Source organism: Juglans regia, chromosome 14 (assembly GCF_001411555.2).
Source record: "Juglans regia cultivar Chandler chromosome 14, Walnut 2.0, whole genome shotgun sequence".
NCBI classification, from domain to species: Eukaryota; Viridiplantae; Streptophyta; class Magnoliopsida; order Fagales; family Juglandaceae; genus Juglans; species Juglans regia.
The window spans coordinates 7,644,280-7,666,105 of NC_049914.1; the positions used below are offsets into that span (position 1 = coordinate 7,644,280).

Below are 21,826 nucleotides of genomic sequence, written 5' to 3' on the forward strand. Positions count from 1 at the left end.
GAAGCCACAACTCTTCACTCTTTATATAAAGAAAATACCATTTTAAGGAAAACAATTATTATTTCGAATTTTTTTAATATTTAGATATAAGAAATTCTCATATAAAAAGGGGATAAAATTCCTTAAAAAAAGAGTTCTGAGTTCAACATTGAATACAAATAATGGCTAAATTCCGTGACAAGAGCTTTGGATTTCTATCCAAATTCATCACTACCTTTGCCATTTAAATTACCACCCTCAAATGAAATTTGTTTACGAGATTACAATAACAACATTCCAAGAAAATATGAAACAACAACTAGATCTTTTATTGAAGACAATGGCACCCATCTTCCCAACTTAGTTGTTGTCGCTCCTGTTTGGCTTGTCTGAAGCATGAGTTACCTAAAAGAAAAAGAAAAATTCATACGCATTAAATTTACAAAATTTCATATCATATATATATATATATATATATATATATTAAAAATGCTCATAAAGCAAGAAAACTTGTGTACCATGTTATCAAATGTGGGGATCCATTCATTGGTGGCTGGGTTGGATTGGCAAGAGCCGTGGTAGCTGGTGTCAGAATCAGGTGCTAAGTTGAAGCCTTTGCCATCAGTTTTCTCCACTTTGATGAACCCTGTTCCTGTCTGCAGTGGTTGACAATATTCATACAACAACTTTGATCTTAATTTTCATCATCCCACATGTTAAGTAAATGTCCATTTAAATAAGAATAATATCATATATAGTTTTAAATATGCAAATCCAAAGCAGTACCTCAGTAATTTTTGACGAATCTGTCGTTCCAATTGTAATAACCGATAATGAAACTACTTAAGCATTTTCTGCCTTTTACTTTCTCTCCATTAATCGAATCCATGAATGGAAAAACTTGATTCATTTGAGCATTCTTCTTCTTTTTTTTCTTTTGCCTATTAACTGAGAAATGGTCTAACTCATCTCGTAAAATCGATTTAGAGAGAATTGCTCAATGTGAAAGATGTCAAGCCAATTCCTCAATAATAAATTGGCAATCAATGTAGATCATTTTGGTAGATATCAGTGGTGAATTGTACACAAAATAGTAAATGGGTAAGTAATAATACCGTGTGGTGTTGTTTGTCGACATCGTTGAGATCCTTATAATACTCTGTCTCCACAAACTCCTCCGTCGCTTCTCTTCCATTGTAGACCAGCTTCTGCTTTCCCAAACAGAGCAAAACAAACAAACGATATTACAGAACGTCCCAGAATTCACAAAACCTAAGGTGTCTAAGAAACAGGGGCTTGAAGGATCAGCTTTTCTAACCGACCTGGGGATCGTTTTCGAGACGTTGGAACTCGACGAGTTCGGGAATAACATCGTCGTTGTTGTTTTTGTTGTTAGAAGAGATGGCATCGACATACTTAGAAGAATACTCACTACGCTGAGGCTTGGTGTGTCGCTTTGGAGCCGTTTCATCGAAGTACTCTCTCGTCTTAGTTTCCAATCTCGCCTCTTCCTCCGCCGGCAAATGAACGTCGCTCCTATTAGGCCTCCCACTATACGCCATTTTTGCTCCTTAAACAAAGCTTACAAAGTCTTTCCTTTTTCGTATTGAGCTTTTGAGGAAGAATTCAGAGGTAGACCTAGGCTTATATGCAGAGAAAGAGAACGAAGGGTAGATATTTTCTATCAGTCTTTTGCTTTGCTTTTATTGCGTACGGACTTTTGGTGATCCAAAAAAATCAGAACTTTTTAAAGAAATATCTTGGGAAGCTTATCCATTGTCAGAGCTGATGGCTATGGTTGATTAGGAGGACAGAAAATATGTACCCTACCATTTGTATTGAATTATTGAGCACGATGATCGCAATTGGGTAAAGAAAAAGTCTAAAAGTCAGACCATTTATCTAAAAGTCAAAGAAACTTTAATTATGTTACTCATGATGTTGGATCGAGCTAAAACGAAGAAAAATAGGTTCGAGGAAATCAATTGTTTTGCAACCATCGTAAAATTGTGAAATATCGTTATCGGCGGTTTCAATTCGAGTAATTATTTTATTATTAAATTGATGTGTATAATAAATCATTTGATGAAAATGATATTTCATTAATAATGTGTGATGTATAGTCGATACTATATTCTTTTTATTTAATAATTAAATTAATGATTATTAATAAATTAATGTTTTTTTTTTAAATATTTATAGATGCTTCAAAAATAATTAAAAATAAAATATTTACACTTAGTCTGTAAATGTAAAATAAGGAGATCATTTTGGGTCTACTAGCATTATCCTAATCAAATGATTGTTCCAGTACAATCCCAACAAAAAATAGTAGCAGATTCGTCTTTACACGTGAGGGATTTGTCTGTTTCTGGGCAATTCAACCCAAAGATAGAAACGGGCTTACGGCTTGGTCGCCGGAGCCAATTTTTCACTCTTCTCTCTTTCAGTGAAACATCTAGCATATGAAATCAGAATATAAATAAAAATAAATTTATAAATTGAGATAATTTTATATAATTTATTAAATTTATTTTATAATAAAAATAATTTTATTATTATATATATTATGTTAAAATATGTTATTTTATAAATTTATTTTTTTATCTAACCTTATTTAAATAAAATATTTATCTTATTTTTAAGAGATGTTTTACTGTTGCACACTCTTGACCTCTTACAACCAAAGAGCAAGCCGACTTGGGGGTAAAGAAGATCTTTCAATGCCTAAATCAGTAACGATATGTTTAATCTCAGAACTAAAATATTTCAGACTTTTATTAACGTATTTGATCTCTTTAAATAGAGAAGTTGCTTTCTTAGAATAATTCGGATTAACTGTCTCATCTATTATTTAAAACTTGAGTCCTTGTTATTTTGAGTTATCCATCTATTTTAAATGAATAAATGAATATCTTAACAATACTGAGATAATTGGACAGATATTTTCTTTAGTGATTCACCCCGGATCTTACTGGGAGATGGTTTAGGCCTCAAGTGTCTTGCTGGGCCATGGAGGTCCAGGCCCAAGAAGGCACCCCACGGGCCCCTATGAGAGTATTAAAGTCTTTCTAGTTATTTCGCGAAGTCTCAACATTACATATTATGTAATGAGACTTTTATATTAATTGGTTTTAGGTTCTCTTGACTGATTTAACTTGTCCTCCTCTAATTACCTCGCCAGCCTTTATCGTGGGTCCCGTGATGGGGCTTTTAAATTCATGAGACGCTGGGCCTTGCGATGTGGGCCTGAGCTCCTTCTAGCCATCCCGCGAGTTTCTAGCTCAACGCATTCTTGGGGCTCGTTTCGATTCTCGCAAAGAATAATGTTAAGAGTCATTGCTGATTGCTCTTGCTGGAGTTACCGTTGATTGTAGCATGTATTTTTTATGTGTTTTTTTTTTTAATTTTAAATATTTTAAAAAAATAAAAAAATTCACAATATTTAAAAAATATTTTTTTAATTATGAAATAAAATAAAAAATTTTATTTCGTGATTAATGAAGTATTTTTTAATATTTTTTTTATTTTATAATTAAAAAAGAGTTTTTTAATAATATTCAAATTTATTTATTTATTTTTAAATATTAAAAAATATTTAAAAAAATCTGTAAAAAAGTAATTAAAAAAAAACATAAAAAAAACACATACTAGAGCAGTACTCTTCTTGCAAAACACAACTGTTTTGACTGCTTGACCATTTCCTATCTAGTATCTACCCAGTGTTTGTGAGAAGAGTCCAGACGCAATATTTAGACGTTTAGATTCGAAAGATATCTCAGCTCATCTTAATTCATCTCAATTTATCTCAACTCATCTCACTACTATTTATTACTATTCAGCAACTTTAACTCATAAATCTCACTATTATTCACAACTTATCTCATTACTATTCACAATCCATCTCAACTCATCTTCGAATCCAAACGATAAGAGAAATGGTAACTGCGGAATGAATCATTTTAAAAAAAATAATAAATATAAGATTTATATAAAAAAAAAAATTAATTTTTTAATAATAGATTCTATTATTTTTAAAACGACGATATGATACTTGCCTATTTTATAACTATATATAATATTACTTTTTGACTAAAGCCCTCCTCTAGACACACATTCAAGTAGTGAGTACACAAATATCTTGTAATTATTTAAAAAAAGTAAATAAATATAAAATTTACATAAAATAATAATAATTTTTTAATAATAAACTCTAGTCTTTTTTAAAATTACTTCACGATACTTAATTACATACTAACTTAAAAAAAACTGTAATTTGCCGGCATCTCATAAACGCCAGCAATTTGACAATAAATGCCGATAACACTATTACTAGCGTTTGTTTATCGACACAACTCGAGCGCCGACACTTAAGTATTGCATATTTATAACCATCTATAAAAGATTATTGTTCTGGCATATTTATAACTGCAAGAAATATAAACGCCGTTAAATCATTTCTAATTTGTCAACATTTACGCAAACGATAAATATATATTTAAGTATCGACGTATAGGCATATGTGCCGCTAATTATCGACCTAACAAATGTCGGCAAATTACGATTTTTACCGACATTTACATAAACATTTACTCCACGGCTTAGCATTACTATTCCTGTATATTTGGCTAACTTCTTGTCTTACTTTCTTTTCCCGTACAGTTTCTAGCTTCCAAATTATGTAAACTTTGTATATAATAAGAATTAGCCCACGGTATTGAATATTCGAAAATGAGAAAATATAAATTATATTTTACTGTACATAACATCCGCTGGACAAGTGTATTGAGTGAAAAAAAAAAAAAAACGTGTGCTGCGGATATGGACTGATGCCCAGAATAGCTCAAAGAACAATACATTTCGTAAAAAAACTTTTAGAAAACCATGGCAGTCGGAGAGCTCTTCCTTTCTGCGTTCATTCAGATGCTGTTACAACAGATGTCAAGGGAGTTGCTGGATTTTGTAAGACAAGAGGGAATCCAAGAAAAGCTGAACAAGTGGAGTAAAATTTTGTCAAGATTGCAGGCCGTGCTTGACGATGCGGAGGAGAAGCAATACACTAGCAGGGCTGTGAAACAGTGGCTGGATGATCTCAAAGATCTGGCCCACGATGTGGAAGATATACTGGATGAGTTCGCTACAGAAGCTTTGCGACGCAAATTCATGAATGAAAATCAGGCTAGCACTAGTATGGTACGGAATCTCATCCCTTCTTGTTGTACTGCTTTAACTCCAAGAACTGTTAAGATCAACACTAGGTTGGGGTCAAAGATAAAGGAAATAACTGCTCGCTTCAATGATATTGTAACACAGAAAGGTGAACTGAATTTGAAAGAGAACGTTGGTCGTAGGCCATATAAAATAAGAGGTACACTGGCTCCGACTTCTGTAGTGACTGAGACTCACTTTTGGGGAAGGGAAAAAGATAAAGAGGCTATACTTGAGTTATTGCTAAGTGAGAAATGTAGCGATGCTAAAGTCTCTGTGATTCCTATTCTTGGCATGGGTGGTATAGGAAAGACAACTCTTGCCCAGCATGTATACAATGATGAAAAAGTCCAATTATTTTTTGATCTGAAAGCATGGGTTTGTGTTTCTGAAGATTTTGACGTCGTTAGGGTGACAAAAACAATTTTAAAGTCTATAAGCTCCAAAAGTTGTGATGAGGATGATCTAAATTTGTTACAAGTTAAACTAAAGGAGAACTTGAAAGGGAAGAAGTTTCTGGTCATTCTGGATGATATTTGGAATGAAAACTACCATGATTGGACTATCGCCTAAGCGCTCCTTTCCAAGCAGGTGGTCCAGGAAGCGCAATTATCATCACAACTCGAAATCAGGGAGTTTCATCAATGATAGGTACTATTCAAGCTTACCGCTTGCAACTGTTGTCAAATGATGCTTGTTTGTCTCTATTTACTACACATGCATTGCAAACAGAAGACTTCTCCATGCATGCTAACCTTGAATATATTGGGGAGGAAATAGTAAGGAGATGTAAAGGTTTGCCTTTAGAGGTTAAAACTCTCGGGGGCCTCTTACGCAGTACACAAAACCTCGATGAGTGGAAAAAAGTATTGAACAGTAAGATATGGGATATACCAGAGGAGATAAGTGGCATTATTCCGGCTCTTATGTTGAGTTACCATCATCTCCCTTCACATTTAAAGAGATGTTTTGCGTACTGTTCAATACTTCCCAAGGACTACGAGTTTGAGGAGAAGCAGTTGGTTCGGTTATGGATGGCAGAAGGTTTAATTCAATCGCAAGAAGGGGAAAAGCAAATGGAAGAATTGGGTAGCGAGTATTTCTGCAATCTGGTGTCAAGATCATTTTTTCAACAATCAAGTGAGAATAAGTCACGATTTCTTATGCATGACCTCATCAATGATTTGGCTCAATCAATTGCAGGAGATACATTTTTTAAAATAGAGGATGGATCCAAGGGTAGTACCAAAGGAAAGATTTCCAAAAAGGCTCGGCACTCGTCTTATGTGGTCAGTTCATTTGATGGCACCAAAAAGTTTGAGGTTTTCTATCAACTTATATACTTACATACCTTTCTACCTTTGCTAAGCTCTCCAAGGTGCTGTTACTTGAGCTGTACTGTTCCTCTTCAGTTGTTACCAAAATTACAATACTTGAGGGTGCTTTCTTTGAGTAGCTATTACATAACTGAGCTACCAGATTCAATTGGTAATTTGAAGCATTTACGTTACATTGATCTTTCCCATACCGAAATCAAAAGCCTGCCTGAATCAATAACCACTCTCTATAACTTACAAACACTGCTATTAGAGAATTGTCCTATAGAGAAATTACCTTCAACATTTGCAAACCTACTCAATTTGCGCCATCTCAATATTCTAAATGCAGATTTATTGGAAGGAATGCCTCCTCAAATAGGTAAATTAACTTCTCTTCAAACATTGTCTAATATGTTTGTTGGAAAAGGTACTTGCTCCAAAGTAAAGGAGCTAGGGCCTCTATCTCATCTTAAAGGGATGCTATGCATTTCAAGATTGGAGAACGTGATTGAATCCAAGGATGCCAGGGATGCCAATCTCATTGGCAAGCCCAATCTTAGCGGGTTGATGTTTGAATGGAGTAGCAACATTATTGAGCCACAAGATGATGAGTCACAACACAAACTAATTGAATTAGAGGTACTTGACATGCTACAACCTCACAATACTTTGAAAGAGTTCACTATCAAGTGCTATGGCGGTGTAGAATTTCCAACTTGGCTTAGACGTCCTTCATTTCCAAATATGGTGTTTTTAAAGATTGAAGAATGTAAAAAATGTGTATCATTGCCACCATTTGGACAACTACTATCACTCAAAGTTCTTTTCATTGGAGGCATGACCAGCGTGAAGAATATTGGTCTCGAGTTGTATGGGGAAAGTTGTTCCCAACCTTTTATATCCTTGGAGACTTTGTATTTTGATGATATGTGGGAATGGGAAAATTGGATCCCTTATGGAGACTTCCCACGATTGCGACAGCTTTATATTCAAAATTGTCCCAAGTTATTGGGGAAGTTACCAAACCACCTTCCTTTACTTGAAAAAGTTGTGATAAATGGATGTTGGAATTTGGTGGTTACAATTTCAAGCTTTCCACAAGTCTGCCAACTAGAAATTGAGCAATCCAAAGGGGTGATATGCAGAAGTAAGCTTCATTTCAGCTCACTAAGCTTCAAGTGTCTTTCAACAATTTCAGAATTCACACGTCAAATAGAAGGGCTTACCATGGAAGGACTGACTAGTGTAGAAGATTTAACTATTGATGGTTGTGAGGAGCTGATGCCTTTCTGGTCAAATGGTGCAGGATTAAAACGACCCCTACCATGTCTTCATGTTCTAAAGATTTCTAATTGTCCCAAACTAGTTTCTTTTGTGGCAGAAGACGTAGAAGAGCAGTTACAACTGGGTTTTAGATCCACATTGAAAGAAATCATGATCAGCAATTGCATTGTCCTGAGATCTTTACCCAAGACAGTGATGTACAACGGTACGTGTCTTGAGTATATTCTAATTGATAGATGTGATTCAGTGAAGTACTTTGCTATAGGCCAGCTACCTCCAACTCTAAAGCAGCTAGAGATACAACATTGCAAGAATATGCTGATTTTACTGGACGATGGTGATACCAATTGTTTGAGTAGCAGCACATCACTTGTGGATTTGACAATTATTGGTTGTCCATCACTCAAATCCTTAACATCAAGTGGAGAGTTACCTGCAACACTTAAATACCTCCGTATTTGGTCTTGTCAAAAGCTGGAGTCAATAGCAAAGAGGTTTCATCATAACTCGTTTCTTGAATATATTGGGATCTCACGTTGTGAAAACCTAAACTCCTTACCCACAGGCATACATAGCCTCAGCCATCTAGATCAGATTTACCTTTCCAAATGTCCAGCACTTGATTTCTTCCAGGATGGAGGGTTACTCCCTGCCAACCTGAGAGTTCTTCAGATTCTCAATTGTGAGAAAATGCAGACCTTGCCCAACTCAATATACAACCTCGCCTCTCTTAAATTATTGAAAATAAGTGAATGTCCAAGCATTGTATCTGTTCTGAAAGAAGGTTTTCCCACCAGCTTAACATCACTGTACCTTCATGATCTCAACATCAATGAAGCCTTGTTTGAGTTGGGGTTGCACAAGCTTACTTCTCTAAAACACCTTGGCATCAATGGTGGATGCATCGATCTCGTGTCCTTTCCAGAAATGATGTTACCTTCCTCTCTAACCTGCCTTGCTATCCGATGCTTCCCGAATTTGAAATATTTGTCTTCTAAAGGCTTTCGAGTCCTGACCTCTCTGACAGAACTTCGGATCCTCGAGTGTGAAAAGCTCACTTCCCTTCCAAAAGATGGGCTACCTCCCTCCCTCCTGCAACTGTATATCAATGGATGTCCTTTGCTAAGAGAACGCTGCAAGAAGGATCAAGGGCCAGACTGGTCCAAGATAGCTCACATTCCTTGCGTTTGGCTTGATGGCAAGTTCATTTATGACCCATAAATGCAGAATCGGGAAAGAATTTCCTTTTTTCAATTTGATTTACTTTTGCTTAATATAAACTAGTGTCAAGAAGAAATCAGGAGTTGCTAGTTGCTACCACTTCAGTTCTTTTTGGATTTGGGTCTTCTTTGATTTCCAACAGGGGAGGCTCAGTGTTACCATCCCCAGAATGGGAGATTCTTTCTGTTGTCGTTTGAATGTTGGTATTGGAACTGGGTTTGCATAACGGCATGATAGATTTTTGTTAAAATGCCGAAGCAACGAAGCAAAGAGACATCACCGTTGCTAACTGCCATGTTGCTGATCATTACATATTTGACAAATCATTGGAACCACCTCAGAAAAGGTAACTGGGCTTTGATTCTCTGCTAATGTTGAGTTCCATGCAGTTTCTGACATTAGTCATACTCTTGGTTCCTTTATATTGGGTCGTCATATCTATTGACTGGGTTGATAACGTTCAATTTGCTGTATCTAATCTGTCACATTTATATCATCATCTTTAGAACCACATGGGAAAGGATTAAGAAAACAAAGGGATTATGCCAATGCAATACAATCATGAATTAACAGTTCGAGATTATATATGAATATGGAGAGAGATGTTTTACTGCTCATGCAATAGGGATTTCATGCCTTTAAATATACATAGAAAAGTAAAGTGAAAGTTTTTCTGATTTCTTTTTGAACTGATCAAGAATATATTATTCTTTGTAGTTTATTTTCATTGAAACATTAGTAGTTCTAGTGGGAAGTCTCGCTTTATGTCTTATAGTACTTCTCTGTCTTTGGTGCTTGCAGTTGCAGATAGTTCAAAAGGCTGAAGCAAGTTGTTACAAGAAAAATGCCGGTTTGGTGTTTTTCTTGCTGATACTTTGTTTGCTGTCTTTCCTGAAGTGGTGGTCATGACCCTTTTCAACTTCGCTGGTTGTCGCTAGTACTGCCTACCAAAGGGGAAAAACACTTTAATGTGCCATCTGACTTTTTTGTTTCGGATATTAGAGGTCGCTTTGAGAACCATGCTATCATGAAGAACAATATGTTTCCTGAAGTTTGGTTATCAATTTTGCTATGTTTGTCAAAATTTTATTTTATTTTTTTTCTTTTTCCCTTTGTGTGTTTCTCAACAACCAAAGGGAAAATCTTTGTCAAAATTCTTCTCATCAGTCACTATTCACCATCCCACATTCTATACTCTATAAAAAAATATCCTAAAAAACACTCATATACTTTATGAAAAAGTTATAATAAACCCTTTTTTCAAATGCATTGCAAACGGCGAATTATATAGTTTGTGGGAGGTTTGCAACGTTTCTCTGGATAAACGTACTATGTAATTGGGTAAGCAAAGCGTTACATAGTTTGATCAATGGGATAAGTATATATTTTTTAAAAAAAAATTCAAATTTGATCCAATGGGTAAGCAGAGCGTTATATAGTCTTGATCAATGTAGATCCTGATGTCGAATAATACCAACGTTGTTCCCCCACAGTCGCGTTCTCTCTCCTCACTCTCGGCAAACTCTCTCTCTCATAAAACCCATTCCTCCGTCGCTCTCTCCTCAACAAAAACATGTTCACGTTCTCTCCCTCCCTCCTTCCCTTCCCTCATCACCCAAAAAAAAAAAAAATACTAAACCCAACAGCGAACACGCCAGGCGGCAGGCGCAGCCTCCAATGAAATCAAGATTCAAGACGTGTGTGTTTTCTGTGGGAGCTGCCTCGGCAAGAACCCTAGCTACCGGCTTGCTGCTATTCAACTCGGCAAACAACTGGTACGTACCGCCTAAAACCTCTCTTTTCTGTCCCTGTCAAACCTCTTTTTATCCTTGATTTAGTTGAAAGGATGACCTTCTTTTGGGACTGACTCTCTCCTTATACCTCCTGCCCAACATTTGGCTTTATTTTTTTCTCAGATAAGGGCCTGGACGGAAGCCTTATCGGCTTACTTCAAATCATATATGCGAGTTTCTTATTTTTTATTTTGAAGAAAATTAAAGATTGAAGATACCTGGAAGTTTTGGTACGTAAAATTAATCTTTTTGCGCTGATATTTGAGGGATATTTGAGGTATTAATCTCATAGTAGTGTCCAATTAGCAGCCGTGTGGCGGATGATTCCTTTGTGCTTAATGTGGTGTTTATGGTTGGAAAGGAATGACAGTTGTTTTAATAACAAGGAGCATGTAATGGGGGAAATCTGGAACTTTTTTGTATTCTCTATTTTTCAGTGGTTTTCTGCTATTGTATTGAAGGGAGGGAATGTTCATTAGTTTTTTTATCTTCTTTTTAGTCTACTAGAATGTAATTAGGTGCCTCTCTTAGTATATTTCCTGTGTACTTGGGCATCGTCTAATTTCATTCACATCAATAAAGATTATTACTTATCAAAAAAAAAATTTGAGGGATTGAGTCCTGTGTTATCCTATTTTCTTTTTAACATTTAAAATTAAAAGACATTTCAGATTTTAGAAGGGAGTGGTTGATAAAGAAATTTGGAGTTTGGGTTCGGAAAAAATGACCTCTGAGGCAGAGTGAAACGGATATCAGATACCGAGACCTCAGTTTGGGTGTCCTCTGCTCTGTTTTCTATTGCTTGGGTTTGATTTTGAGAGGGGAGAGAGAGAGCCTGAGAGTGACGGGGGAGAGATCTTGAGCGACGGGCTTTAGACATTTCCATATGTTTTCCATTTGCTCTGCTGTAGTTGCATTCACATTAACAAAGTTAAACAACTGACGTGGCTGTGTTTCATTGGCTGTGTGTCTCGATTCTCAGTGCTGTTCTACTGAGATCCAGAGAAGCAACAATGATTCATTCTGTTTGCTCTAGGAGTATACCAGCAGGTTGGGATTACCGTAAATGAGCTTCATTAATTACACATTTCTTTGGGCTGTTCGTTATTTTGCGCATCTTTTTAAACGTTATCAAGGTGTTCGAAGGGATGCCTGAGTGAGTCTTGGCTTCACGGGCTTCCAAAAAATGGGTCTTCAAGGAGCTACATCCATGCCACACCTGTTATGGTTCTTTGGCATAGCCACCTGCGTAAAGCTCCTCCTCATCCCCTCTTACCACAGCACGGACTTCGAGGTTCACCGCAACTGGCTCGCTCTCACTCATTCCCTGCCTCTCTCCCAGTGGTACTCTGACGAGACCAGCCCCTGGACTCTTGACTACCCTCCGTTCTTTGCTTTCTTTGAGCGCTTCCTCTCCATTTTCGCCAACCTCATCGACCCCCAAATCGTTCACCTGCTAAAGGGTCTCAACTATAGCTCCAACACAGTGGTTTTGTTCCAGAGAATCACTGTAATCTTGTCTGATTTGTGTATTTTGTATGGGGTTTATAGATTGACTAAGGTTTTGGATTCGAAGAGGAGAACTTTGATCTGGGTATTGGTCATTTGGTCCCCAATGCTTGTGATTGTGGACCATGTCCATTTCCAGTACAATGGATTTCTGTTGGGGTTCTTATTCATATCGCTTTCATATTTGGAGGAAGGGAGGGACTTGATGGGTGGGTTTTTCTTCGCGGTTTTGCTGTGCTTCAAGCACTTGTTTGCAGTGGCAGCGCCGGTTTATTTTGTCTACTTGTTGCGGCATTATTGTTGTGGTGGATTGGTGAGGGGCCTCCGCAGGCTTTCGGCTTTGGCGGCGGTGGTTACGGCAGTTTTTGTGGCAGCCTATGCACCATTTGTCTATCATGGGCAGGTAAATTAACTCTTATTTGTTATGCCATTTTATTTGTAATGCTTATTTTAGGTGGCGATGTTGCTCTTATGTGCCATTCTGTTATGCTTTTGCCTTTGTGGAAAAAACTTAATAGCATATCATTCACTGCTTGTAGCTGGTTATTCAAAGCTTAAAATTTGCATTTATGCTTTGTCAGATCTTGCGAAATAATGTCCTTGTTTAATGTATCATGTTGATCTAGAAAATTTTCTTTTTAAAACAAAAACAGTTATTTTCTTTTTGTTGATGTGAATCCAAAGAGTTGTCTTTGAGATTCCCAACTAAAAGCACAAAAAGAAGAAAAAGAAGCAGAAATCCTCAATTAAGAAAATATTTCTAGAAAATACGTGACAACATCATTATTGAACAAAAACTCACCCATAAGCATGTTTATGTAAGTTGTACTAATTATCTGTGTCTTGACTACATTTTGAAGTCTGGTTGGTTCTAGTTTAGGGAACAAACTACAAGAATTATGCAAAGGAATCTTTAATCCAGAAATGTTTGGTCCACTAATAGATCTCACAAATGTAAGTTCACAAACTGATGTGGCTTATTGTAGTACATCAGATTATAAAGCTCTTTCTACTGTAAAAAAGATATAACGTGTCAAATCTAGCCACATCAGTCCGTAAAATTTACCTTTGCAAAATCGCTTTATGAACCTAGTATTTTTCTAAAATGTATTAAGAGCTGAAGGTACAAAATGGAGGTTCAAGATTCATTATAATGAATGTGTGTATACAGGATTTGATTATCAAAATATTCAATTCCTTCGTGGATTTTTTACATTTTAAAGGATATGGTCAAACTTGTCAACATTGATCTTAAACCTCTACAGTAGAAATAGAGGTTTCTCTGTCTTATTTTTGTTAATTTTTTTCAAGTTTCGACAGAAATTAACTGATGCTAGTGTTTGAGCATATGTATTTTATTTAGGTGAGGCAAAAGAAACAAGAGTAGTTAATAGTATCTAAGTTTGTGACTCTCTTAATAGCATGTGGACACGTGTCATACAAGTGTAACATGTTTGACTCAGTTTTGAAGCCTCATGCACACGCTGATGCAGTCAGAAAGCTGTTCAAAATGAGTATCTTTGGTCTAATGGACAGTTTTTTTCACTCTCAAGAATCTTACTGTGTGATAATCACGTGTTCATTGCTAGCAACATACCCATATTTTTGCTAATCTTATTCTTAGTGTGTACATCCCAGTGTTGACATATTGTAATTCTTATATGAAATAGTTCTCTATAGGATTAAATGGTCCTTTTCTTCCCTATTTTTCCTTTGATACTCTTGATTTTTGTTAGCATATGTTGCATTTGAAGGATCATTAGTGCAGTCAGTTAAAGAGTGGATAAAGGAGGACAATGAAAGGAAACATGCTGGTTCACGAACTTGACCTATTTGGCAGTCTTCACTGAAGGTCTCTAAAGGAGAGCTTGGTGCACTTTTGCTTTCATGACAAACATTCCTTTGGCTTCTTATGTTTATGCACATCTTAATCTTGTGGTGTGGAACTCATCGTGTCTATGAAATCTCAAGTTATGAGAAGCAAATTAAGTTTTGTTGAGAGAGTCACTGTGGGCTCAATGTAATGCAAGCATGCTGCCCTTTAATGATGATTTCGTCTGAAAGAAATTTGCCTAAAGCTTATGTTTTTGTGATTAGCATAAGCATAATATTCCTGCTCGACAACTAACAGCTGAAAGCTATCACTCATCGCTTGTTTTATTCTTCAATATTTATAGATATTTTATTCTTGCCTTGCAGATACAACAAGTCCTTCACCGCATGTTTCCTTTTGGCAGAGGGCTTTGCCATGCATTCTGGGCTCCAAATTTTTGGGTGTTTTATATTATTTTAGATAAATTACTCGCTTTTTTCCTTAGAAAGTTTGGGTTCGCCATCCCGACACCGGCAGCTTCATTCACTGGGGGGCTAGTTGGGGATTCCTCGCCATTTTCTATACTACCTCAGGTAAATCTATAGGGAAAGCTTGAATAAGATACTCATAATTGAGCAGTGATCAGAGTGAACTGGATGCCATAGATCTTAGGACATTCCTCACCATTTTCTAGTTCACTGGCTCTTGTCATTTGGCGTTACTCATTCTAATATTTGGACAATAGAACCTAGTTGCGGGAGGGAAGCTCTCTAATTAACTCTTAAGCTTATTTGTGGATTCATGAACTGGCCACTTTATAAGAGATTACTGATTGATGATTCAACACTTCTCACTTTTGGGAGGAAGGGTTAGGTTATTTTATTATGAGATTTGTTTTGTCTATCTAATTTATTTGTTTTGTTTATTTTTTGTTTTTTTAAATTTGTCTAATTTTATTTCTAAATGTCAACTAGACTTAATTTCTAAATTTGAATGAATAAAATGGCAGATAACCCCCTTGGCGACCTTTATAATTGTCTTGCTTGCCCTATCCCCTTGTCTTATTAAGGCTTGGAGAGAACCCCGGCCAGGGATGGTTACTAGATGGGTAGCCTATGCATACACTTGTGGTTTCTTGTTTGGGTGGCATGTTCATGAGAAAGCATTGCTTCACTTTGTGATTCCCCTTGCCACTGTTGCGGTGCAGAATGTGGACAGTGCAAGGCATTACTACTTGCTATCCATTGGTATGCTTCTTCCTTCCTGTCATCTCGTTACAAGTTAGTAGGGGTTACTTGTGAGTCTTTTGGTTCCTACTTAGTTTTTTTTTTTTTTTTGCCTCAGAGTGCATATGTTATGGTCTGAGTTTTTTCTTGATGCTGTATCTTTATCTCGGCGGTTTCCTTCTGCTGCCTCTTTTCTAATACTGCTTTAAAAATCATCTTTAGTTGATATGTGGTTTTGGATCGCTTTTTGGATTTAAGTAATTCCCTGAGCAAGCATAATCCCTTGGCATGATTTCTTGTGTATGCTGGGAGAAGGTAGAACCAGTACCATATAGGGTTCCGTCTTTGGTCTCCCAAACCTCACCCCACCTGCCCGGGAAATTAGAGTTATTATTTTCTCTCACCGTGTGGCCTTGGCCATAAACTCAAGTACTGTTCACTTTTATGCATAAATTTCACAGTGCTTAGTATTCATATTATCCTACTTGATAGTTCTGCTGGATGATTATTATGTGAAGCCATTTTATATCGTACTGCTAATCCTAACTGGAAAGAAAGCACTTTCCTTGTTTTTGCAGCAGTCACGAAATCTTTATTTAAAACATCAACTCTGAAAAATTCAATCATATCTTCAGTTCTAAAATAATTAAGACCCTAAATTGAGGGGTAATCATGAACAAGTGATGGTGTAGTTCTCAGATAAGACCTTTTTAAGTTGAGCTTAGCTCCAAAAGATCTGGTAAGAAAAGGAAAGTATTGTGAATGCTATGCTAGGCCAAAGAAAAATCTTGAAACTTTATCATTTTGTTTTGGTAGTCGTAAGTTTTAGAGAAATGCTAGGTCTTCAAAGAGAATTAAAAAAATAAAACTTACAAACTGACATGACGTACAACATCAAGACGCATTAGCTTGTTAAGTTTCGTAATTCTCTTTGTAGACCTAGCATCTTTCTAATTTTATGTAGGGGAGTGTCTAAGTAGTTTGAGTTTTGAAGTGATGGAGCTCTTTTAAATAGATCAGTTAGAACCTCTGAAACAGTCAAATAGATTAACAGTTAATAATTTAGGGCTTTGGCATGAATTAATATACCTGTTCTACCTAAATAACCTTTACTTTCGCATTCACTCTTTTTTCAAGTATTTATTTGTTTATAATTTTTTATGTGGGATGGGTTGAAAGGTTATGGAACCAAGGGTAGTCCTTTGTCGATACCACGACAATGGTCCGAAGACGCAACTTTATGAGGATTGATAATACCGCTACTCTGAATTGTAACCGTGACAGATATTTTGTTTATTGGCATTTTACTTCTTAACTTCATAGTTGTTCACCAAATTTAGTAATGCTTTTCTCTACTTCTTTGCAGTATCCAGCTACTCATTGTTTCCTCTTCTCTTTGAAGTCCGAGAATATCCAATTAAAGTACTCCTTCTGCTGTTGTACTCCATTATAATGTGGCTAGTATTTTCTGCACAATTCACTGATGGTGAAGAAGCTAAAGCAACCGCACCCATAAAGAAAGAAGCTGGTCGATTGGAATTAAAAGGAATTGCCAACGTGGCTGCCAAGAAAGGAGGGTTTGTTATCAGGGGTATTGAGAAGAGTTATCTGGTTGGTCTTTTGGTAGTTGAGATATGGGGCCAGCTTTTGCATTCCATATTTTTTGGTGAAAGGCTTCCTTTTGTTCCCCTTATGCTGATCTCTATATATTGTGGATTAGGGATCGTGTACTCTTGGATTTGGCAGTTAAGATGGATCATTAGATCCCCAGAGTCGTAATTTCTTCTTGTTTTATGTTTGGATACATGTAAGATGACATGCAAAGTTGGATTTTTTTAGTGCAACATTTGATATTCTACCTTATATAAATTAAGATTAAACAAACATATAAATATAGAAGATCATTTCCTAGATCATTTCATTCTATTGGAAGAACAAAAAGAGTTTTGCTACTCATCATCTTTAGAAACTCTGGCATTATTTCTTTTTTTTCTTTTTGCATTGTTAATTGTTAGTTGTTTATGCTGAATTTGGATTTTTTTTTTTTGGAGTAAGTTGGCATTGATATAAAAACCATAATATAGGAATACAAAGTTAGAAGTATTTGATTATACATGTAGATAAGGTGGGTCTTTTTCACCATGGAAATTCAACAAAGAAGAGAGAATTTGGATTAAAAGGATGTTGTCAAAGGTTTGCATTGTTGCTGTTTATTGCGTCAGATTATGCGAATATCGATTTTATGATCGATGGATTTTTTTTGCTTAGATGGTGTTTGATATCATTGATAATGGAGTTCATAATCCAATTCAGCATTGGAGAGTAGTTTGAGATTGCTCGTATGGTAATGGTTGAGTCCCCTTCTAGGATTATTTTTTCTAGACAGTCATTTTCGTTTCTTTGACGGCCATCAAAGCTGTTATAGCTTCTCAAGGTTTGAGTTCACACTGCCGATAAAATCCGTTTTTGCGAAAATGATTTCTCCGGAGTCTTTCCAGATGCTACCCTATCTTCTGACTGCAACATCAAACATGATGAGATGATAACTGCTAAATTTGGATTTGATACAAGAGAAATGACATATTGGGTCTGTAATATGATAAAAAAGAAAAAAAAAAAAAGGCTTATTATGGACTCATTGGTCAATAATCTAGATTCATGATCAAGCAAAAGACACCCCCACCTTATTATAAGTAGTTATTATTAACGAGGACGTCCACGTGACTGGCTTCAACAGAGTCAAACTCTATAGATTCCCATTTTATCTGGTGGTCCTTATTTTCTAAAAGTATAGGCTCACAATCTGTACCATACACCAACATAAATGGGTATCCAACCCACGTGGACGACCCAGATATTTTCTAGCTTGCACTAGATGTCTTGTCCATTCTCCTTTTAGCTACAGCATTCCTGGCCTCAGAGTGACAAAGTCCACTCCTTCGAAGCTTCGCCGCTTGGCTACCTGTCTACCGGTGAACGGAGTGCCTCATTTGGGGCACCGGCCGCAATTTCCCGGCGAACTAGGAAAGAAAAGTGCACTTGAGAGAGAGCCTGGAAAAGAATCAATTTGAAGATTTTCAGTCTCGATTCTCGAGGCCGTTCTACTGAGATCCAGAACAGCCGTAAAGATTATTTCTTTTTGGTCTCGAAGTATTACATAAGGTTAGGATTACCTTAAATGAGCTTCATAAGTTACACATTTCTTTTGTTGTTTTTTTTGTGGGGTGGTTGTTCATTATTTTGCGCACCCTCATGGGCAGTCTGTGCTGTTGTCGATAGCGCTGAGAGTGGGAGAATTAATAATATACAACTCGCTGAGTCACTGCGTGAGCTTAGCTGATCCACCGCTTAATTCTCTCTCTTCTCTGAACTGTTTGACAGGGACGGACGGGTCGAGGCGAAGGGGAGAAGGGAAATGGCGGGCAAGGTGACGAATTTTTCGGATCTGATTCAACGAGTCGCGGCCTCTTGTTTGCTGCACCCACTCGCCGCCGGTCGCCACGGTTCTGGCGAGAATCGAGTCGGAGACGACGATGACGAGTACGAACTTTCGGAGGAGCACGAGGACGAAGAAGAAGAGGAGGAAGAAAGAGAAAGTGAAGAAGAAGAAAAGGAAAGCCTGAAGGCTTGGGAGGGGATGAATGAGGAGGTGAGAGTAGAAAGAGTGGTGGAGATGGAGAGGTTAATGAACGAGGTGTTCGACACGGTTTCGGGGATGAAGAGAGCGTACGCGAGTCTACAAGAAGCGCATTGCCCTTGGGACCCAGAAAAGATGAGGGTGGCGGACGTAGCTGTGGTGGGAGAGCTGAGGAAGCTCGGAGTGTTGAGGGAGAGATTCAGAAGGACTACCAGCCTCACTGGTGGTAGCACGCGGAGGAAGAGCAGAGGAAGAGGGAGAGGAAGTGGGGTTGCGACGGTGAGGGAGGTGGTGGCGCCGTATGAGGCGGCGGTGGAGGAGCTGAAGAGAGAGGTGAAACTGAGGGAAGTGGAGGTCGAGAATCTCAAGGAGAAGCTGAGGACCGTTGCGGTCTCGAGCCTAAGCCTTACTGGAACCAACGGGAAGAAGGGAAGCTCCAGGTCTCACTATTCGAAGCGGAAGGTCGTCTCCGCTCCTCAAGGTCAAGGTAAAAACAACCCATAAATGGGTACCGATTTCACTTCGAAACACCGCTTTGTAGACATTCAAAGACAGGTTATTGCTTAGGATAAAAACTCTTCATCCAAGTTCTTTAATTTCTTCTGATTATGGTCTTTAGAAATTCAAACGAGTGGGATGAATCACCTAGAGAATGTTAACTCTGATATACCCATAATTTTACTGGTCCCAGTCATGGCAGGGCCAGCACCAGAAGTTTTCGAGACCACAATGAAGCAGGTGAAAGACGCATCCAAGTCCTTCACGATGCTCCTCCTCTCCCTCATGCGCTCTGCCCACTGGGACATTGCTGCAGCCGTGCGTTCTATCGAAGCTGCTGCCAATGCCACCGACGATCTTACATCCACTACCGCCACCATCGCAGCTTGCTCAGTCGTTGCAACACAGCACGCCAAATATGCTCTGGAATCCTACATTTGCCGAAAGGTGTTCCAAGGATTCGACCACGAGACCTTTTACATGGACGGCAGCCTCTCCTCCCTTCTCAACCCGGACCAGTATCGCCGCGACTGCTTCACCCAGTACCGCGACATGAAGGCGATGGACCCCTCCGAGCTTCTCGGAATCATGCCCACCTGTCACTTCGGCAAGTTCTGCTCCAAGAAGTACCTCGCCGTGGTTCATCCCAAGATGGAAGAGTCCTTGTTTGGGGACCTAGAACAGCGCCGCCAGGTCCTGGCCGGAAACCACCCAAGGAGTCAATTTTACGGCGAGTTCTTAATGCTCACCAAGGCCGTGTGGCTGCTTCACTTGTTGGCCTTCTCTCTCGACCCGGCACCGAGTCAGTTCGAGGCGAGTCGTGGAGCTGAGTTCCATCCACAGTATATGGAGAGCGTTGTCAAATTTCCCGGTGGGCGAGTACCTGCGGGTCAGATCGTGGGTTTCCCAGTTAGTCCTGGATTCAAGCTTGGCAACGGGTCAGTCATCAGGGCTCGTGTTTATCTGGTCGCCAGGACATAAGGTAGAGTGGAACGCACCCTTTGGAATTATTAGCTTAGCTTATTTTGCTGATGTTTTTAGATCATTAGGGCTGTGATGAAGTCGAGATGAATTTAATGTTTAACCTTTTGCTATTCTCGAGTTGGATTTTGTTCCTAGAGATTCTAGGCTTAAGAACCTAGGACCACTTCGTTTTGTCCCAAGTACTGATGCTTTTCCATTATGTTTTGGATTAAACAGACATGATTAATTGATGGATCTAGTGCCATTTTTATGTACTAGAAACCATAGTTTATGATATTCATTTCAAATCAACTCGAGTGAATCCGACCAATTGATGAGAGTATACAATAATCTACAGTCGGGACGAGATCTAAACAAACCTAATGACATAAAATTCCTATGCAGATGATGATGACATGGACAGCAGTTTACCATCATGGTCTTAGCTTAGTTACAGGAACTTTTACTCGATTAGTTTGGTGGATGGGACGTCATGTTTTCCAATGTCCACAGAAATTATGCCAAAGGAGATGAAACTCTATGTTCATTAACGTTAACCCTGCTATAGATTACAGCTCTGTTTTGAGGTTAGTGTTAGTAAATAGCTACCCCATTACCCATGTAGTCTCCACATTAAACAGTCAATTAACTCTCCACAATTGATACTTAATTAATTTCTAGAAAATTTAATTAACCACGCTATTCGAAACTCTTTAAATAAGAATCTTACCTACCGTAGTTTTGTGATTGCTGAAAAAAATAGGGAACGTGCAAACAAAAGTCCTTCCTCTCTCCCTATAATTTTCTAGAACAGCTATCTTAAGCTCTTAATCTTGAATGTAGAATTATGTTAAGAGATTTTAGTCTCCTAAACGGCATAAAGGTTCAATCACAATAATTTGACATAGATCATAAGACGAAAAAAGATCCGAACTTGTGAAAATTTCATTCCGCTCGAAAGAATTAACACCTTATTGTCCTGGTTGATAAGGATGTTACTGTGAAAAAAGAAAAAGAAAAAACTCAACAATATTGAACATTGCACAATATGATGGTTTCTCTCATTCCAACGTAATCATATATACATCAGGACACGGGAGGAAAACAGCTCTGTGCCATCACAAAAGGGGCCTAGAGAAACAATGGACTCCCTTTCAAGTAAATCTAGTTTGGCAATTCATTGTTACAAAAACTACACCGTATATAAAAGAGTGGGTACAATACAAAAAATGTAGAGGTAATCTAATCTCTCCGGAAAAGAAATTCTAGAACGGATGAAGAAACATTTTCCAAGCACATGCTCTGCCTTCCCGCTTGCCAAATCTCAATCAGGAATATCATGGATTTAGACTTTTTTTTTTTTTTTTAAAGTATGG

General features: G+C 37.7%; 3 protein-coding genes and 1 pseudogene across 5 annotated transcripts; 3 read left to right on the forward strand and 1 right to left on the reverse strand.

Annotated features, from left to right (window-relative positions):
• Positions 1 to 100: 100 nt before the first annotated feature.
• Positions 101 to 1,823, reverse strand: LOC109002246. The gene is made up of 4 exons (XM_018979909.2): positions 1,302 to 1,823; positions 1,095 to 1,187; positions 498 to 635; positions 101 to 384 (listed from the first exon to the last, which is right to left on the reverse strand). The coding sequence occupies exons 1-4, from the start codon at positions 1,539 to 1,541 to the stop codon at positions 340 to 342; spliced, it is 516 nt and encodes a 171-aa protein (XP_018835454.1). The 5' UTR covers positions 1,542 to 1,823; the 3' UTR covers positions 101 to 339.
• A 2,978-nt stretch (positions 1,824 to 4,801) lies between these two features.
• On the forward strand, positions 4,802 to 10,089 carry LOC109002239 (annotated as a pseudogene).
• A 377-nt stretch (positions 10,090 to 10,466) lies between these two features.
• On the forward strand, positions 10,467 to 17,210 carry LOC109002243 (probable dolichyl pyrophosphate Glc1Man9GlcNAc2 alpha-1,3-glucosyltransferase). 2 transcript variants are annotated; one of them, XM_018979904.2, is made up of 7 exons: positions 10,467 to 10,786; positions 10,928 to 11,034; positions 11,787 to 11,854; positions 11,941 to 12,716; positions 14,513 to 14,719; positions 15,136 to 15,373; positions 16,719 to 17,210. In XM_018979904.2, the coding sequence occupies exons 4-7, from the start codon at positions 11,991 to 11,993 to the stop codon at positions 17,129 to 17,131; spliced, it is 1,584 nt and encodes a 527-aa protein (XP_018835449.1). In that variant the 5' UTR covers positions 10,467 to 10,786; positions 10,928 to 11,034; positions 11,787 to 11,854; positions 11,941 to 11,990; the 3' UTR covers positions 17,132 to 17,210. The 2 variants fall into 2 exon arrangements, with proteins under 2 accessions (XP_018835449.1, XP_018835445.1); XM_018979900.2 differs by having other exon boundaries at positions 11,787 to 12,716.
• Positions 17,211 to 18,208: 998 nt separating this feature from the next.
• On the forward strand, positions 18,209 to 20,762 carry LOC109002245 (protein GRAVITROPIC IN THE LIGHT 1). Of its 2 annotated transcripts, none has more exons than XM_018979907.2 (3): positions 18,209 to 18,514; positions 18,734 to 19,476; positions 19,681 to 20,762. In XM_018979907.2, exons 2-3 carry the CDS (start codon positions 18,768 to 18,770, stop codon positions 20,466 to 20,468), a joined length of 1,497 nt encoding a protein of 498 aa, XP_018835452.2. In that variant the 5' UTR covers positions 18,209 to 18,514; positions 18,734 to 18,767; the 3' UTR covers positions 20,469 to 20,762. The 2 variants fall into 2 exon arrangements, with proteins under 2 accessions (XP_018835452.2, XP_018835453.2); XM_018979908.2 differs by having other exon boundaries at positions 18,244 to 18,514; positions 19,690 to 20,762.
• Positions 20,763 to 21,826: the final 1,064 nt, after the last annotated feature.